This window comes from Purpureocillium takamizusanense, chromosome 8, assembly GCF_022605165.1.
Source record: "Purpureocillium takamizusanense chromosome 8, complete sequence".
NCBI classification, from domain to species: Eukaryota; Fungi; Ascomycota; class Sordariomycetes; order Hypocreales; family Ophiocordycipitaceae; genus Purpureocillium; species Purpureocillium takamizusanense.
Window position 1 is genome coordinate 999,310 of NC_063075.1, and position 15,451 is coordinate 1,014,760.

General features: G+C 57.1%; 5 protein-coding genes across 5 annotated transcripts; 4 read left to right on the plus strand and 1 right to left on the minus strand.

Annotated features, from left to right (window-relative positions):
- Positions 1–1,776: 1,776 nt before the first annotated feature.
- Positions 1,777–3,731, plus strand: JDV02_008343 (uncharacterized protein; the record flags this gene model as incomplete). Its single annotated transcript, XM_047989930.1, has 2 exons — positions 1,777–2,142; positions 2,225–3,731. Exon 2 carries the CDS (start codon positions 2,244–2,246, stop codon positions 3,729–3,731), a length of 1,488 nt encoding a protein of 495 aa, XP_047845935.1. The 5' UTR covers positions 1,777–2,142; positions 2,225–2,243.
- Positions 3,732–4,468: 737 nt separating this feature from the next.
- On the plus strand, positions 4,469–5,342 carry JDV02_008344 (uncharacterized protein). The gene has a single exon (XM_047989931.1). It carries the CDS (start codon positions 4,700–4,702, stop codon positions 4,916–4,918), a length of 219 nt encoding a protein of 72 aa, XP_047845936.1. The 5' UTR covers positions 4,469–4,699; the 3' UTR covers positions 4,919–5,342.
- A 1,263-nt stretch (positions 5,343–6,605) lies between these two features.
- Positions 6,606–9,866, plus strand: JDV02_008345 (uncharacterized protein). The gene is made up of 8 exons (XM_047989932.1): positions 6,606–6,984; positions 7,047–7,798; positions 7,871–7,877; positions 7,937–8,098; positions 8,211–8,518; positions 8,646–9,144; positions 9,239–9,348; positions 9,407–9,866. Exons 2-8 carry the CDS (start codon positions 7,376–7,378, stop codon positions 9,758–9,760), a joined length of 1,863 nt encoding a protein of 620 aa, XP_047845937.1. The 5' UTR covers positions 6,606–6,984; positions 7,047–7,375; the 3' UTR covers positions 9,761–9,866.
- Positions 9,811–12,984, minus strand: JDV02_008346 (uncharacterized protein). The gene is made up of 6 exons (XM_047989933.1): positions 11,987–12,984; positions 11,525–11,927; positions 11,468–11,470; positions 11,196–11,391; positions 10,025–11,136; positions 9,811–9,962 (listed from the first exon to the last, which is right to left on the minus strand). The coding sequence occupies exons 1-6, from the start codon at positions 12,192–12,194 to the stop codon at positions 9,926–9,928; spliced, it is 1,959 nt and encodes a 652-aa protein (XP_047845938.1). The 5' UTR covers positions 12,195–12,984; the 3' UTR covers positions 9,811–9,925.
- A 311-nt stretch (positions 12,985–13,295) lies between these two features.
- Positions 13,296–15,103, plus strand: JDV02_008347 (uncharacterized protein). The gene is made up of 2 exons (XM_047989934.1): positions 13,296–14,221; positions 14,343–15,103. The coding sequence occupies exons 1-2, from the start codon at positions 13,870–13,872 to the stop codon at positions 14,789–14,791; spliced, it is 801 nt and encodes a 266-aa protein (XP_047845939.1). The 5' UTR covers positions 13,296–13,869; the 3' UTR covers positions 14,792–15,103.
- Positions 15,104–15,451: the final 348 nt, after the last annotated feature.

The window sequence follows — 15,451 nt, forward strand, 5'->3', positions numbered from 1 at the left end:
CCGGAATACTCCATGACTATATGAATGGACGACGACTCATTGTGTGTAGATCCAGATTTCAATCTTATATGCTGCGATGGAGGTATAGACGCTGCCAAAATAAAAGTTACCATGGTGGAGTAGACAGCATTTATCTTGGATTCAACGACCATTCATTGTTGTGGGCTGTGTTCACTGTTGGCTTGCTTGGCCGCCATGATATGCATGTAATGTCGATCAAATGGCAGCGGCAGTCACGCGCACTAATCAGTTGGTCAGCCCATGGTCACACCGAGACATGTGCGAGCGCCAATAATTGACGAGGAATAATTGACTAGGCCGGGTTCATATTAGCATGCGTAGAGACATCTGGAGCGAGGGACTGGGGGCAGTATGTACTATTTCAACTATCGTGCACCGTGCCCATTTCACTACAGGCGGGCAGGAACACCTCAATAACTGAAGCGAGGAAACAAAGCATTCTTACGTTGAATTTGCACATATTTAATGTGCTTAGACTCGGGGGTTTGTGTGCATCTCAATATGGACCGTCGGACACACTGTACAGCGATATTGTGCATCGCATGGTTGATGATTCTTGAACCAAACTTGTTTGGCCAGCTTCTCGAAGATATTGATCGATTGATGAGACGCGACGAGATAAGGGCAGAGCCTCCTGGCCAATTGAGCCCATTACGTCTGGTACAGTCACGTATCCGGTCCACATGCGTTGGGTCCGCCATGTACGTGAGAAGTTTTCCCTTATTTTTGAGTCCGCCACGAGGCATCCTTATTGAACCAGACATTAAACCAAGACGGTACGATATATACTGTGCTGTTGAGACACGAGGAAGGTGGATATTCGTGGACGCATGCGTGAGCCAAGTGTTACATACCCTCTTAGAAGCACAGACCAGGCCCATCAGTATGTGGCAGGGGGTCATTTTCGGACGAACAAATGGGATCAGTTACTCCCACGTCCGGAGAGAATGCTCCATCAACAAATGACACTGGGAACATTAAAAATGTTGCCCACAGGCTCTCCGATCGGTGCACTCTGGATACGAAAAGACTTGAACGCTAGACAACGCTATGCCCCAGTTGAACAATTGAAGGAGTTGAAAAACTGCGTATTTTTCCCCACCCAAAAAAAAAAAGAAAGAGAGAAAAAAAAAAGAAAGAGGTTCTGCGGTATATATACGGACCACCAACTCGTGGACGGCGGCGGCGCAGCCAAGGCGGGACTGGCCGCTGCGAGGCCGATGCCAAGCCGGGGAAGGGGGGAACATGAACTGCGGGTCCCGGACGGTTGCCGAACCTGAAGATTGGACCAGACAAGCTTTCAGGGGGGCTTAGACGGTAACTAGTATCCGGATCGTATTTGCTCCCAACCCAACAGAACGCGCTGCGCGGCTTCGGAGCCTCTGTCGTTGCTACATGTCGAGTACGTCTGGGGCAAAGGTTCAGGTGCTGCCCACGCATGTACTGTATAGTACAGCGCGGGACTTATGCGGAAATTGCCGCAAAGACTCATGTTTTGCCATGGTTGCGTCTGGCCTGGCCTCACGTTATGTGCTGACCGGCCCCCATCCCGCGGGCCAGGGAGAGGCTGAGCAGCCATCCTGGTGAAAGTCGAGGCCAACGACAGGGTCGTAGATTGGGTGCCACCACGCGGTAATATGGAGCTCGGCTGCCGGTTTAGCCACTTTCAGTGCCAGCGTTGGGCTTCATCCTGCAACGAGGGAATTATTGCCAGAGAAAAGAAAATTTGTGAGCTACTTCATGTTGTCGGTGAGAATCGCAGTTATGCACGTGCGGGCTTATATAGCGCTTCATGTCTCCGTGGTGGTTGCCCTTCACTGCCGTCTGGTCTGGGTCGTTCAATGCACCATCGTTTTCAATACATCTCTGTTCAACTACCTTCACGATCGTAACCTGGAGCTCAGAATTGGCTACTCGTCGTCAACCAAATCATACACTGATGATCGCCTTGGGACTATCTGCGACGCTGGCGGACACTGTAACAACTGTCCGCCGACCACGGATCGACGCCGGCGACTTCCCACTGTCAGAGGAGATTTGGCCCCCATAGACCGTGTTGATCCAAGTTCGATGCAAACTTGACCTAACACTTCTACAACTTTGACTGATACATGAAACAAGGTTGGTGTTATGATGGCGAGCGCATACTTGTATGTGGGTTGGCTAAATCCACCGGAACTGACAGCAAAATTCATCGACATAGATTGAGTGTGCAACGCAAGATGAAGCCGATTCTGGAGATTCTCACCTCGCCTGGCGCAAAGGGAGCGATTGAGGGGACAGCACCGACGCAATACATAGAGCCTCTGTCCAAGAGCTCGAGTGAGAAAGACGATGGAGAGGTCAAAGTGGCAGTGGAGGCCGTGAACTCCAATGTCACTGGCTATGTTGCCAGAGTCCATGAACGAGCCCTGGACCGTGGGCTTGACTGGCTCGTCCGGACGTCTGGCTCCGAGCCCGTGTTCTTATGCATCGTACTCGGACTCCTCACATGGGCTTTCTTAGGCATTCCCTACGGGCACACCACCGACTGGGCAGTCCTGATCTCGGATGTACAGGCCATCATCAGCTACCTCTTCGACTCACTCCTGATGCGACAGCAGCTCAACTCGTACGAGTCTTCCCTGCGTGTCTCCGCCAGTCTGAGGTCTCGCAACATCAGCAACCGCAGGATGTTGCGAGACATTCAAGACCAGGGGCGGTACCGATACGTCCCGCCGGCGGATAGCAAGGAGGTCAGCCAGACTCATTTTGCGGCCGAACTTCCGACCGAGAGCTGGGTTGGCCGGGTGAGCACGCTTGCTGCGTTTGGGTTCGGCCACATCGTGACTGTCGGTCTGTACTGGGCATGCATTCTGGTCTGGATCGGCTTCGGTCACTCCGAAGGCTGGAGCGACACTTGGCAGCTCTACATCAACTCGGCAACGTCGGCGCTCATGGTTCTCATCTTTGCGTTCCTGGCCAACATCCGCGAACGGCACAACGCATACATCTCCCAGTGCTTGCAGTGCATCTTCGAGGTGGACTCGGCCATCGAATCCAAGCTGCGGGTCATGACCGGCGACAACAACCCCAACGAGGTGGTCGTAGTCCCCGCGCCCAAGATGAGCAGGATCCAGCGCGCCATCTTCTACTACGCAGACCTCGTCGGCACGCTGACCGGCATTGCGATCCTCATCATCGTCATGGCGGTGTGGATCGCCATCGGGCCGGCCATGCACTTCAACGACAACTGGTGGCTGCTGATCGGCACGTACGCGGGTCTCGTTGGCCTCAACGACGGCTTCGTCCTGCGCAACGTCCAGAGCAAGTTCGACGACTACGAGGTCTCCGCTTTCAACGAGGTTGACCTCGCCGACAAGGCCATATTCGAGGATATCGGACAGCCCGACCCGGCGGTGCCGTACGTCCCGAAGCAGACGGTGACCTACCGGCTGTCCATGCGCATGGGCACGGTCTGCGCACACGAGGTGACCGTCATCATGGGTGTCGTCCTCATCATCGGCCTCCTAGCCGGTGCGAGCGCCATGAGGTGGACGACCACGGGCCAGCTGCTCTGCAATATCCCGCCCAGCATCGTCGAGTCCTTCTTCATGATGATCCTCATCACGGGACACAACCTCTCAGAGCGCAAGCGGCGGGAAGATTACAATAACCTGTATCAGAGGCGCTTGGACCTGCACGACTATGTCAGCCGTCTGAAGGCGTAAAGAACCTTGAGTAAAAGTATCTGCACTTCCATGAGCGGGTGTGCTTTTTTTTCTTGTATCACCCTTATGCAAAGTAAAACCTTGGCCTTCAACGGCAGAATGGCGGAGATGGGAAGAACTTCAACGTTCTTCTTGGGTATTTTGCAATGTGCTGCTCGCATATTAGTTACAACATAGATTGGAATATATGACTTTGTTTCGCGAATTGAAGTTCGGCGCATAGCTTGGCAGCAGCCACTCCATGTCGATCACTTCATGCAGTCCACGACAGTGTATACTGCATTCGGTGGCTTGACCATCGAATGGTCTAGGCATAGATAATGTCACAAGATAGAATCGCTATTGGTAGTCGTCATATTCAGCCGTAGCTCGCAGGACATTGGTTCTTCGCTGGCGTCGGATATCGGTACCAGCCCCTCTGGATATCTCGGCATCTCACATTTAGCGCCAGATGGGCGCTTCGGGCAATGATTGGCAGGCGCGGCATCGCGGCTTATACTTGCAAGTAGGAATCCTGACTCCTGGTGCTACGATCTGGGTCACAGTTGGAATGCGTGTGACGGCTGCCGTAAGTGTAACGGTCGAGGGGCTGTGCAGCCAGGGACGGGGCCCTTCGGCAGCCAACTGGAGATGCTCTGCACGCGCCCCTTGTGCACTGCCGGCACTGCTTACGGTTTGAACGCGTACGTCGGTCTTGTTCTTGAAGCATCGCAACGTTGTTCAGCGTTTATGAGGACATGAGAGTCACTCGGTGCGGCCCAGGGCCGGTATAAATCGTGACCCTGGGCCACTTGCTACCATTGATCGCGGGATGTAGTAAATGTAAACCAGTTTCCACTCCCTCAATTGTCTTGTGGTCGCACAGCTCCTCCGATCTGCGATTCAGCTCCTGTATTCTACCGCCTCCCGATCGATACGAACACCGTCGGGGCCATCACATCAAATCCTTGTACAACGAAATTACCGCCATGGGTGCCGTTGGAGCCGCAATCAAGTTCATCGCCATACCCATCGTCCTGGTTGTTCTCGCCGCGTTCCTCATCATATTCTTTCGTACCAGAAAGCGTCGAGCCAAGGACATTGAACAGGCCGAGACGTTTACAGAATACCGGCTTCCGCAACCACCTCCACCTACATACAATGGTCCCTCTATTCAGCAGCCCGCCGGTCCAATGAACCATCCCTGATCTTGATGGTAGCACGACGGTACTTCTATCGAGGTGCGGTTCTTTTTTTTTGGGGGGGGGGGTCGCGTCGTACGACATACCTTTTTGGGATTTAACGAGGTTGGCGTAAGGTTCAAGTTGGTCAATTCACTTGGGACCAGAAGCAGAAGGAATCTGTGACGACTGTGTTTTGCTACTTGGTCAATGTCTGGTGACAGGCTACTTGCTGCGGGCACCGAAGGTCACTATGGTTAAACGCTTGCGCATTCCTTTTGGGACTCATGGCTAGGCAACTCGATTCAATACTATGATAAGAAGCCTTGTAGCTGCGTGTTCGACGTTGCACGAATATATTGGCGCCCGTCTCTGCTTTTGGTAAATCACTGACGTCCTACGACATCTCTAGTCTGGGCTTGTACCAGTGGATTTCACGTTACTGTGGCTGGTCAAAAGCAAGATTGAGCACATGATACACATTGAACGCTGCACGTACCTCGAGTATTGTGCATTTACGTTACATTTAACATGTCCATTTCCCGCATTAGCTGCCCGGTTTAAGACTCATCAGCGTCGGAACTACGTATACCGCGCCGGTGGGCACGAGCTGTCCTGCGAGATGCTGCCGCCGTCTGGTACATGCAGATCAGAAGCGGAACACATTGCAAGGCTTCTGCGCTAGCGCTGACTAGACCGAATGGCTCTGATCTAACTATGACAAGGGACCGATTGCGTCAAGTATCAGGCTTTGCAAGGCTACGAGATGGATGTAATAGTAGGCGGCCAAAATTGCGGCTAGCTCGTACGCATTTGATGTCGTCACTCGCCAGTTAGGCTCGGACGAGCGCCTATAAAGCCCATCGCAGGATCAACGCCCGCGCACGACGTATGGGCCGCAATTACCTTGCCTATATAGACCACGAGTTGGGTCAGGGGTGGACGCTGTTCCACCCTCAAAGTAACACGTGAACGGGGCGGGCTACCCCAGATTATAGCATCAAGAGAGAGCACTGAGTTGAGGAACGCTCGGACGCCTAGATGGGTATCTCTTGGTCCACAGAAGGCTCGGTCGGGCGTAACTTTATCCCTAGAGGCTGTTTCGAGTACGGCCAGCCGCAGATGAGAGATGGCCAAACGAATGTCGGTTCGACAATGAATACGAATGGACCCCTGTTCCTGGCCGGCCAGATTGACCGGTTTGGGAGAATCGAGCTGAAGCGAAGTCGTGCAACCTCTTGCTCGTTCCGATATTAACCGGGCAAGACGAGCGATATGCATGTGTACTACTACATGGAGAAAGCAAAAGAAGAAAAAACCCTTTAATGAAACTCCTCCGGTGACGGTACATGTAGCACGTCAGGCCGACGACCCGAGGGACAGCGCGCGCGAATTAATCTGTTTTGACCAAGTGAGGCGGCACCAATGTCTGGTGCGAACCCGCGGCCTTGGTGGGAGCGATGTCGTGATATTCGTGATGCGGTGCGTCATGGCGCTATAGTGGGTGGCACGACTGCGACGTCGTCACTCTGGCACAGCGTCCGCGTGGGCCCCCGGCAGCGAACCCATGTCTAGTCGACGCAGCTCCTGCCTATTGCTGGTTGGTAGGGGATAGGGCAGACTAGTAGTGCCAGCAACACTGTTTGAAGCATTAAACCTGCCCGTTGGTAGGTTCTTTCGCAGACCAACTGAGCGGCAGAGAGACCATGGTGCTATAAGCGGTCCGAGACTAACTAAGCGGCTGTCTAAAGAACTACTAATGGGTACTTAGCAGACAGACGCGTCCATATTGCTATCTGCGGCGCCGGCAGCTTCTATTCGCACCCACACCAATTGATAACAAGCTCTCCACGGCCCGCCCACCACCTGCCGCCACCACTCCACTTCGGTTGGAGTCTGTGGTATGGCTGCAACATTATATGACGTGTGACAAATACTTTAATAGCTCCAGCATCATATTTCCTCGACGGCGTGACCTCGAGTTGACCATGTTCACGGTGTATTAAGCATCATCCAGACCTCATGATGGTGGCCACAACATGAAGGACCAGACCGCGTCATGTCATTGATCTGAGCTACTTACATATGAGCTTGTATGCACCGGCGGCATTCCTCTAATAACATTAACACTAGCTCACTAAATCTGGAGCTGCAGGAACTAAGTTATCGGGCTAGAGACCTCCATTGGAAGACTGGATGTAGCCCGCGGGCTGGAGCCGCCAATGCAGGTAGGGATTCGCCTCGATGCAGATAGTAAACACGCAACGGGCGGCCGTGAATCGGCAGCCCTAGCAACCACCGTCGATGCCACAGATGGTCGACCGGCAAACTTACATGTACCATGACCGCGTCGGTTCCCGCCTGGACAGTCGGAACGTCGGCGGCCCTTGCTGGGACATCCCCTCTTCATCCTCCCGCTTCGTCCCGTGATGCAGTGACGGCGACGTACTTAATAGACGACCTCTTCCCGTCCCGAGTGTTACAATGAACTCGAAGATCAAAGAGCCACAACGTCAACTAGCATCTGAGCGCAAGCAACCACCCGCTGGCCTGAACAGTGTCCCGCCGTCGAGACACTTTGTGCTACGCAGGGCGCTCGTCACAATGGGCCTCCCTGTCCTTCTCCTCTCGGCACTCTTCCTGGCCTTCAACGCGATCCATGTCTCCGCGGATGATATCACCGCGTCCGGCGGCCATGGCAAGCCCAACTTCATCTTCATCATGACGGACGACCAGGACCTGCACCTCAATTCGCTCGACTACCAGCCGCTGCTCAAGAAGCACTTTACCGACAAGGGCACCCTCTTTAAGAAGCATTTCTGCACCGTATCCCTGTGCTGCCCCTCGCGTGTGTCGCTGCTCACTGGCAAGGCTGCGCACAACACCAACGTCACCGATGTCAGCACTGTAAGTCTTCCTCTTTGCTGAACATTGTATACCTCGCGGTACGAGCACGTTGCTGACACAAGGACGTTCTAGCCTTATGGTAAGATGGAAAGACGCCAACATACCTGCGATCTGTCGTACTGATGGGGATCCATGTAGGCGGCTACAACAAGTTTGTCGCCGAGGGCCTCAATGACAAGTACCTCCCCGTCTGGCTGCAGGCGGCGGGCTACAACACCTACTACACCGGAAAGCTCATGAACGGCCACACCATCCGGACCTACAACAAGCCAGTGGCCAAGGGCTGGACTAGATCCGACTGTACGCGAGCGCCTCCCCTTCCCCTCCCCCTTCCCCTCCCCCTTCCCCTTCCATGACCAATGCACCTGCCGTGGCAAACCAACTCATTGAAACTCACTCTGCGACTCACAAGTCCTCATCGACCCCAACACGTATCGCTACTTCAACGCGTCGACAGTCCTCGACAACGGCGAGTTCCAATTCAACCCAGGCAAGTATTCCACCGACCTCGTCTCCAATCGGGCCGTCGAGTTCCTGGGCAACGCCATCGACGCCAAGAAGCCCTTCTTCCTCGGCGTCACGCCCATTGGGCCTCACGCGGAGACGGTCCTCGATGAGGGCGGCGGCGCCAAATTCCTGGCCCCGATCCCGGCAGACCGCCACAAGGACCTCTTCCCGCACGCCAAGGTCCCTCGCGGAGGCAATTTTAACCCCAATCAGGTACGTATGGCAAAGATGGGGTGGTATGACTGCAAAGTCTGCTACGCAACATGATGGGTTCAACTCTGAGCTGCCAGTGCAAAGACCCTTGACGGCTGACTTGACCTGATTCAAAACACACGCGCAGCCCGGCGCCGTCAGCTTCTTCGACATTCCCAAGCTCACAGACGACCAAGTCAAGTACAACGACAACTTCTACCGCCGGCGCGTGCAATCCCTACAGGCCGTCGACGAACTGGTCGACAACATCGTCACCAAGCTCGAGGCTCACCCCGACGTCCTCGCCAACACGTACCTGTTCTACACATCCGACAACGGCTACCATATCAGCAACCACCGCCTGCCCCCGGGCAAGACGTGCAGCAGGGAGGAGGACATCAACATCCCCTTCATCGCGCGCGGGCCCGGCATCGCCGCCGGCAAGGTCGCCTCGTTCCCGACCTCGCACACGGACCTCGTGCCCACCTTCTTTGAGCTCGCCGGCATCCCGCTGCACGACGACTTTGACGGCATCCCGATCCCGTTGACGCAAAAGAGTCTGCAACACAACAAGGCCAAGCATGAGCACGTTAATGTAGAGTTTTGGGGCTCCGGACTGGGTGAGGGCACCGCTTTCCCCAACTTGAGTACGCCCCCCCCCCCCTCCTTCTCAGTCTGCTTTGGGTGTGGTGTTGGGGCGAGAGGCTCGCAGGCTCAGTGGGTATTGACGAGAAAACGTAGGCAACAAATTTACCCAAAACACGTACAAGACGGTGCGTGTCGTCGGCGGCGAGTACGACTTCTCCTACAGCGTCTGGTGCACCAGCGAGCACGAGCTGTACAACATCAAGGTAAGCGCGCGCGCCGTTCAGCACGCCTGCGTGGCTTCAGATGCTGAACTCTTCGCAGGACGACCCCGCGCAGTTGAAGAACCTGTACGGTGCCAAGGGAAAGACCTCTGGCTTCCCCATCCCAGAGCTCACGGCCCGCCTCGACGCCCTGCTGCTGACGCTCAAGAGCTGCAAGGGCAAGGCCTGCCGGGAGCCGTGGCAGACGCTCTTCCCCAAGGGCAACGTCAAGAACCTGCGTCAGGCTCTCGACAGGCGCTACGATCACTTCTTCCTGCACGAGCAGGAAAAGGTCACCTTTTCGCAGTGCCTGGATGGTTACATCACGTCGGCTGAGGGCGCGCTGGCGCCCATCCCGTATGGCTCCACTGGAGTAGACGAAGCCCTTGAGGCGCGGTGGGAAGACCTGGTATGAGTGTCACGAAGGGAGCGAGGAGGCGCGGGCGATTTGAACCACTGTTGCGATCCATGATGAGATACGAGTTACTAGATACGAAAAATGCATGTAGATGCCAGCTATACTCCGAGTATGCGCGCTCTTCAAGACGAGGTGATTCTGATGATGGTACTGTCGAAATGCTCACCCACTAGCTGTCGGTGCAAAATACGCCCCAAGTCTTATCACGAGCATACAATGTCAGCAACAGCCTGCAGCGAGATTTCAATGACATTGACTTACCCAATGATGACGTAGCAGGCACACATGAGCCCGCCCTTGAGCCCGCTCAACCTCAAGCTCCCGCCGGCGTCGTTCAACACCAGCAAGTTGACCAGCAGCACGCCTCCCAGAAGTGTTGCCATCTCGAAAAAGTTAAAGACCAGCGCGAGGTCCTTGCCGAGCGCCCAGCCGGCGAGTACCGTCAGGGGCGTGACGCACAGCGCAATTTGGATCGCTGAGCCCACGGCCACGGCAAGCGCGAGGTCCATCTTGTCCCGCGTGGCGACGGCGACCACGGTGACGTACTCTGCGACGTTGCCGACGATGGGGAGGATGATGAGGCCTATGACCGAGGACGAGAGGCTGGTCTGGCTGGTGACTTCGTCAATGGTCCCAACGAGGAACTCGGCGCAGAGGGACATGAGGGCCGATGAGACGACGAGCACCGCTATGGAGATGACGACCTCGGCAGAGGCCGAAGGCCGTGGCCCGTCCATCGCTGACGATGCGGTCCCGAGATCTACCGACGCTTCGCGATCCTGGCGATGGGAATCGCGGAGCATGTGCAGGGTTGTTAAGTTGGAGCGGGAGAAGCCTCTGTTCAGGGACGACTCGCGGCTCATGCGCCGCCCTCGGCTGACCGAAGACAATGATCTAGAATGCATGCGGGACCGAATGAGCGGCTGGTGCGAGTTGGGGCGCGACCAGACGCTGTCCGAGTCGCAGCTGCGGCGCTCGCGATAGTCGGACGGCGGGTAGTCCTCCGACTCGGGGGGCTGGAGCGTCCCCAACTCTATTCGGCTCACGCTAGGCTTCTGAGACAGAGAACTGCCAGATGGGCCCTCGTCAGCGAAGCGAATGGTGCGTGGCGGCAGGATCTGCGACCCGGACACGGGTTGAGGCATGGGCTGAGGATGACGGCCATAGGGATGGGACGACTGGGCCGAGTGCGTGCTTTCTAGGTCCGAGTCGTCCGAGGGCACGGTGCCAGTATGGTTGCGGGAGCCGGAGCGGAGCTCGTGAACGACGTAAATGGCGTAGATTGCCAGGACCAGAATGCACGACACTCGGCTCATGTGCAGGCTCGCGGCATTGGTGCCCTTGGCCGGGTCAAAGGTGTAGTCGAACGCGGTCTATATTGATTAGCCGCCGATTCAGGGGGGAAAGGGAAGAAAGGGCTGGTGTAACCTACTGGCACGAGAAAGACAAAGACGGAGACAAACAAGAGGCACGCGAGCAGCTGTGCCTCCGCCGTGTTGTACGTCGGGTCGCAGTTGAGGATACTCCCTGCCACGAGGGCAGAACCCAGGATGAGGAGCATGTTGACGAGAATCGACCCCAGGATGGAGGCCCGGACGATTTCAACTTGGTTGTTTCGAAGCGCAACACTGCGCTGTGTGTCAGTGACACGGGTAGAGGTCACGAGCCATCGTCATTGACCCCAAGGCTTTGGATGAGACTTACACGCTTTGAGACAATGTTAGCAATGGTCGACGCGCCAGTGTCTCTCGGGCCACTTACAAGAGGATCAGCTCAACCAGATTGCCGAGGCTGATGTTCAGCAACGCTCCGATGGTGTCGCCTGCGTGCACCGCGATTCTCTCCGTTGCGTCCGTCAGCAGCACCGAGAGCGGCACGACGGCGATGGAGTTGGAGGCGAAGACAAAGAGCGGGCTCTGCCTCGCATGGACGCTGAGCAGAGCTACCGGCAAGAACACGAGGAGCGAATTCAGCCATGACGAGAAGATGATGTCTCGCAGCAAGCCAAGGTAGGCGCCCACTCGCCCGAGTTGACCGCCGTGGTGCTCGGTGACGATGTCCGGGCTGCCAAACTGGTGGAGGGCCTCAAACTCGGGGGATTCGGACGCGCCGCAGAGGCTGTCCACCCGCGAGGCCCAGGTCTCGATGAATCGCAATAAAGCATCTGATGAAGCCCGTTAGCGGTCAGACAAAGACATGGAACACGGACCGACCACTCGTCACCTTTCATCGGGATGTTTAGGATGGAGCCGAGTCCTCCCTTGGGCTCGCCCTCGACGATATCAGCGTCTCTCCCGGGATCGTGCTGGCTGCATAAACCGTCGCCGTCCGAACAGTCGCCGTCGCCGCCGCCGTCGTCACTGCCAGCCGCACTGCCAATGTCGTTTGCCTGAGCATCGCACCGGAGACTTGCCGAGGTGGCTGCTTCCATGTAGCTGGGGGAAAGGGGGGGCCTAGACTGATTTGGGAGAGTTGAAAGAAGCCGTTGGCTCGCTGGAGAGTCGGGGCGCAGCGAGGCGGTGCAAGGCAAGGCAAGGCAAGTCGATTCAGGGGGGAGGTAGGACGGGCAACGGAGAGGACAGGGACAGGGCGATCGGTGGTGACGTTTCGGGCGAGGGTGGGACAAGCGAGCCCGGAGGAGGATGGCGTTGGTGACACCTACGAGCGCTCGTACGTCTCTGTACTTTGCACGTACGAACGTACAGCACAGCACTCGGTACGCAGGCTGAACAGAGATGGGACACGGGCGCGGGCAAATGTCGCAGCAGAAATGGAGCAGGGAGCCGCCCGCGAACGATAATAAGACCGCGCATGTCTTTATTGGATTATGCTTATACCTGTGTCACCCCGGGGGGAAGCTCAGCTCTCAGCAGCTCCCCACGTATCGAGCGAGCTCACGCGACTAGGGTCGCACGAGCAACGCCTGTCTGGGCACCAACAGCCCGGGGAGGAGGCGGAGGAAGCCCGCCATGTCGACACCAGGCCTGGGCGATGCTGGACAGCGGCAGGCATATGCAAGCGAGCGTACTTCGTACACAAGCACGGCGCCCGCGAGGACGAAGAGAAGAGGGGGGGCGCACATCCCAGCGCGTCTGGCGCTGAGGGATTTTTGACGATGCTCGAGACGGCGAGATGATGGATGACGGGAGGGCGGGTGGATGAATTCGCCAAAGGGGGGGGAGGGAGTGGGCACTGGGTGAGCAGCAGCGTGATGAGGGAAAAAAAGGTGACCCTTCTTCCCTCATCACCTCGCCTCGAATTAGCTTGTGTTGTTGGTTTGCTCTGACTTGAACATGTACCTTGGTACTTATTACCGGATCCCGGGCGTTGCTGTTCCGGCAGGCTAATAGCAAATGGGAGGAGGCCACGCCCGACCCCAGGTCGTTTCGGCCGGCCGGGCGGACGACCAAGGGTCCACGGTACTTGTAGCTTACCAGGTCCTTAGAGACAGGCGCTACAGGCGCTGGACCGGAGGTACCATTGCCCACTGGTAGCCCTGATGGCGCTGTACTTGGCCCCCTCCACCCTGCGACTCGCTGACTTGGCGCCCGACCCGCGTCCGGCGCGGGTACAGCCGCTGTACCGTGCTAGAAGCCGCAACCTCTTGCACGCAGAGAGTCTCCGTACCTTGGGCCAGCCGGCCGCTCAACACCTCGCGTCCAGCATCACGAGCCGCTTTGGGTTGGACTCGTGCCGCAGTTGCGTGGGCTGCCTCCTTCTCCCTCCTCTCCGCGAGGCGCCCGAGGCGAGGGATTTTTACCGTACGTCATCCCTCATCAAGGGACGAGGAGAACTCCGTATCCCTTTCTCTCTCACTCACTCTCTCTGTCTCTCGTATTCATCCGAAGGGCCCGCGGGCCCCGTGGCGGTCACGGTCGACGAGGCGCGCTACATTCCACCCTGGCCGACCAACACTCAAGGACCTTCAACCGGGCCGTCTGCTTGCCTTCATCGTCATCGTTGTCGTCGTCCTCGTTGTTGCCGCTGCTGCTGTCGTTGCCCCTGCCCACACTCCCAGGCACAACCAACAGCCCGTCCCCCCTACCCCATGACACGAGCACGCAAGAGAGAGCAAGAGAGAGAGAGAGCAGGGGTTGAACGAAAGCATGGGCATCAAGATCCGTCCGGCCACCCTCCATGACGTCCCCGCCGTCGCCCGGCTCGTCCTCGCGGCCCTGGCGGACGAGTCCCCCTGGCGCGCCTTTGTCCCACGCAAGGCGCAGGGCCGTGCCGACCTGGTTGAGTATGCCGAGGCCGCGCTGAGGAGCCTCGTCCGCCCTGCCGCGGCGGCAGCTGACTCGGGCGACGACGGCTGCTTCCTGGTTCTGGAGTTGTCCGGCACCGACGTCGGCTGCCGTGACGGCGGCCCACTCGTCGTCGCCGCCGTCGCGTGGGACGCCCCGGCTCCTGAATCGCGCCTCCGCCGCCCATCAAAGATGAGTGGCGTCGACGATGACAGTAAGTGCCCGTTGTCACCTATCCCACACCAGATCGATGAATGCACCGCACCGCTCCCGCCATGACGCTGCAACCCTTCACTTACAACGGTCTTGGCCAGCCACTCATCTGTTCGCTGCAGCCACCACGACTACCACCACCACCACCACCACAAGCTCCGCTGCGTACGACGAGGCCACGTTCGCAGACGCCCCCAGCAGCGTCGCGGGTCTCGTGCAGGCCATGGCCAGGGGCAAGACGCAGCGCTTCCTTGGCCATGACCCGTGCCTCCACCTGCTTCTGCTCGCCACCCGCCCAGACTACCAGCAGCGTGGTTACGGCAAGGCCTTGGCAGCCAAGGCCGTCAGACTCGCCCAGCAGCAGCGCTTGACCGTGTGCCTGCAGTCGGCGGCCAGGGGCTACATCCTGTTCTCGGGCCTGGGCTTCGCCGACTTTGGGCCCGTGGCCCTGCCCGCCGATCCCAACAAGGGTGGCGAGGAACTGATGCTCAAGGCCATGATGCTCAGCCAGGAGCGCGCCCAGAGGCCAGGGTCGTGGATGGAGTCGCTGCTTCGACATGCCTCGCGTTGACGTTCAGTGTGTGTGCATTCCAAGCTAGTTCTTCTTGGCGTACAGCGCTGAGAAACAATGTTTGCCGTTGATGGTTGGTCTTGGTCTGAATATGGTCCCCTGACTGAGTGGACGTCTGAATAGTACGCTGGCAACATGCGGAAACTTGCGAGTATCCAGTCAGTCGATACGATATCAGTGCAAACTATGTATCAATAAGCGATGCTGGTTTTGTCATCGACATAATTGGCACTCTGAGATAGTTAAGCGTCTCGCCTCTTTCCCGCCTGCCATAGCCGGTACTGCAAGTCGTCCGGTGTGCTACCCTGTGCCATGTATTCTTACTCGAGCCTACCTAAGCACCGACCTATCCCAAGGCCTCTCTGCACATTGACTTCCATTGTCCTTGTAAGGCATCAGCATCTTATTCAAGGAGTCGCGGACGCCGGTCCTGGCTCTGACGGCGGCGACTAGTGCTTCCCGGCGTTGGGTTGTGGTCGCCTTGCGCGATCAAGCACATCATGTGCTACCCAAAAGTGCTGTTATATGCCTATAATGTTCGTGGCCGGTACCTCTCACCAACTGCCTCGACAGCAGTGCTGAGCCACATGGACATGGGTCGGATTCATCGATGTGCATCGAGGCGAGCTTTCCTTCCTAGGGCGTAACAGGTTTCGTGTC